Raw genomic sequence first — 3,448 nt, 5'->3', positions numbered from 1 at the left:
CCCCCCCATCCTCACACTCGCACTGCCCATACTTCCGCTCCCCAGGAGCTGTGCATGCTGGGAGACTTCGCGTGTGAGGCAGTGCACGTACGCAGCCCGACCCTCCGACTCTTCCACACGGACGCCGACAACGACCTCATCACCATCAACCACATCTACATCACCGCCAACCACATTTGTAAAATCGCCCTCATCGGAATGCCTGCTCTCAAGACTATGACTATACAGGTAGTAGATCCATCAGAATAACCTAGGATTGATCGATTCTATATATAGCAATCTTTACGTCACCATCGACGCACTTTAAACCATAAAGGAGGCGGGCTGCTTCGACCTTGCCTGTCAGGACGAACCGGAACTGAATGGGATACAGTACCCCCGAAGAAAGGACAGAGATTCTCGATAAATATATAGACTTTCCCGAATGGATGTTATCCAACTCACGTCTTTAGTGTGTATCGGCAAAAGGTCTCGCCACAGAAGCCAGCACAGGACTCATACTCGGCGAACAGATCATTTGGTATGCGAGAGAATTTTAGGTTGTCCATTCTAGGAACACTCCAAACATAAAAACTAGTTGCCGAGAAAACATACAAAACATCCAGTTCTGACAATTTGACATAATTGTGCAAGGTGGATTTGTTATTATTTAACTTTTGCCTGTCTTAGTCCACATTGTTCTTTTTCAAAGGTTTAGTTTTCCACTGCTCGATCAGTGTTTATACTCTTCGATTTCCAAGCTTAAGTTGGATTTTAGTTTGGCACCTTGAGAGGTTGAGATTGAAAATTGTGATTTAACATCAAGAGACATAGCTTGATAAGAGCAATGGTCAGGCGGCGCTTAAAAAATGTAAGATGGTAGAAAATAGCATTACAACAGGCAGATTCCCCTCCTGAGATCCGCTCACAATTTGACTCAAACATGAACAGTGTAGATTACCAATACATCTACTCTATCACAATATGACACAGACAATGACAATTCAGATTGCCAATACTCGAATATAGCAAAAACATCGATAATACAGGTTATCAATACATCATTGTCTATACCCACAAGGCAAAAGATCGATTCTCTTATATTTGAACAATTTTTGACACTTGAAATTGCAATGGCGTGCGTCATTTTTAAGAAATGTAAGTAGGCCCCCATGACTATACAAAATAATATAATATAGTAGATCGATGAAAACCCAAACTGAAAAAACCCCAAAGCGTCGTGTGGATGCATTGGTGGTATGTCGTGTAATGAGAGCTGGGCATTACTTTTTGTGTACAATTTATTGTCTAAAAAATAAAATCTTTTTATACAATAGCAAGTGGGCTACAATATGTACACATAATACATTCCTGCTCCTCCTCCCCATCATCGTAATCGACATATTTGAAACAGACTTTGAAATTTTAATCATGGTTTGCCTCTTATTTCTCTTCTCAGATGCTCTCAGAAAACTGTCATCGCTTGTTTTTGTCGTTCACCTACCTGTACAATAATTTACTATCAGTCTGCATCTGGTTTTCTTCACCTTTTATTCTAGTGAGATCAAGATTTTTCAAGGCCGATCTGTCGATGCTTGAATAATACACAGTGCCACACCAATATTTATATAGACAATCTGTCAAATTAGCCATTCGTCAGCACGCTCTTCAACTGTTCTGAATCTAAGAAGCAAACCTTTTCAGGAGAGAGAGAGAGAGAGAGAGAGAGAGAGAGAGAGAGAGAGAGAGAGAGAGAGAGAGAGAGAGAGAGAGAGCAAACTGTTTATTTCTTTTAGAACATCTTTTCTTGCTTTTGTTCAACATTTAGAATTTGAGTTTGGACAAAATATTCTCGAGCACATGCAACCGACACCACCGATCGAGTAACTGCAATATAAAAACCAATAAATAACAAAAATGTGCGGCTTAGTACTCCATCTAAACAGCTGACCGATTCATTGTCACTTGCCGTTGGGGCGCCAAGTTTTTGAGCAAGGCTTTTCGTGTCTTGCTCAAGGATTCGTCCCATTGACAACCGTGTCTCCGAAATGCTTGCCTTTATTGTGGGTATGAGCGCACCAACCACTCTGCAACTTGGTATATATGAGTTTGATGTGGGCAGGCCACGTAAAATAGGGAATAGTATTTCTATGACGTAGCCAAACAAGAACAGGTTCCATGTCAATGAGACGTAGACATTGAGGGAGAAAACTTAAAGAACACAGTCACGTTCAGATATCACCATCAATGCCTTTCACCCCTGGCAGGGTATAGGCCACATACAAGCTCCTTCCATTTATCTCTGTCCTGGACCATCCTTCCAAGCTCGTTCCAAGTGAGCTTCATCTCTCTCATGTCCCTTTCCACACATCTCCTCCATGTTTCCCGTGGCCTACCCTTACCCCGTGCTCCTTATCATGTTCAGATAGAGCGGGTTGAATGGTGCAAATATTTAATTTACTTAACCCTCCCCCCCCCCCCCCAACCCCCCCTCACACACAGAACTGATACATATTGCCATTTCATGCTGAGGTTACTTGGATATAATAATTATGTTATAATTAATTATGTCACGACACTCCTTTGTTTTATCTTGCACGTGTCCAGTGCGTAAGTGTCGACGCCATTGAGTTAAACCTGTGCAGCGATGACCAGTTACAGCTGGACTCTTGCGTCATTCAGGCCCTGGGCTCCATCGGTTTTCTCAGGCTCTTTGATTGTAAGGTAAGCCCCTCTCACGAACTATAAATACAAGTTCTATGCTCCTATTAAGCCAGCATGGGCTGTGTAACTCTCAAACATAAGTCAGGCATAGGATTCGCAGGTCACCATTCCTGATATGGTACGGGCCTACGTATTGTCTGTGATTTTATTTTATTTGTTAGAGGGGGGGTCCTCTATTCGGAAAGTACATAATGTATTTGACCTACTCCGCTTATCTAGGTTTCTCCACTCTAGTGGGGCCCTAATATTTAATTTTGGGTCGCTGTGGCATTATTCGCAAGACACTTACCACTACATATTATAAGAAGGGAGTGCCCAAATTAACCTTTACCGACTTTGCCCCCAGTGTCTTAGAAAGTAACGTACGGTCAGACTTTCTCTGACAACCACCTGTTCAAGACATTCATCTGTACAGACGACCACTTCCCACTTCTTCCCTTGCATTTTTTCTTTTATTGTAGTGACACTGTTCAAGATGGCCACCTGTCTAAGACAACCACTTTTCTCCTCGACTATGGGTGGCTGTCTTGGACAATTTCGACTTTGCTATATTCTCATGATGCAAATGCGTAAGTTGTGCTTATTCAGTGTAATTTGTTCACTTTCTGTTGTCTGAGTGTCTGAGATTTATTTGGCTGTGTTTTGTTTAACAACCCCAGTGCCGTTACCTCGAGTCACTGAACTTTTTTATATCTATCTATCTATCTATCTATCTATCTATCTATCTATCTATCTATCTATCTAT

The 3,448-nt window shown here is 41.9% G+C and overlaps 1 protein-coding gene across 1 annotated transcript in view; it reads left to right on the top strand.

Annotated features, from left to right (window-relative positions):
* LOC101847048 overlaps positions 1 to 2,703 on the top strand; it is a gene marked incomplete at both ends in the record, with an annotated part of 11,668 nt that extends 8,965 nt beyond the window's left edge. The window contains 2 exon segments of the mRNA XM_005102217.3: positions 46 to 228; positions 2,587 to 2,703. Coding sequence (XP_005102274.2) covers positions 46 to 228; positions 2,587 to 2,703 — 300 coding nt within the window.
* Between the last annotated feature and the right edge of the window lie 745 nt (positions 2,704 to 3,448).

The sequence above is a fragment of the Aplysia californica genome, unplaced genomic scaffold (assembly GCF_000002075.1).
Source record: "Aplysia californica isolate F4 #8 unplaced genomic scaffold, AplCal3.0 scaffold00317, whole genome shotgun sequence".
NCBI classification, from domain to species: domain Eukaryota; kingdom Metazoa; phylum Mollusca; class Gastropoda; order Aplysiida; family Aplysiidae; genus Aplysia; species Aplysia californica.
The sequence above is the reverse complement of the archived record's forward strand: the minus strand, read 5'-3'. Positions and strand labels throughout refer to the sequence as shown.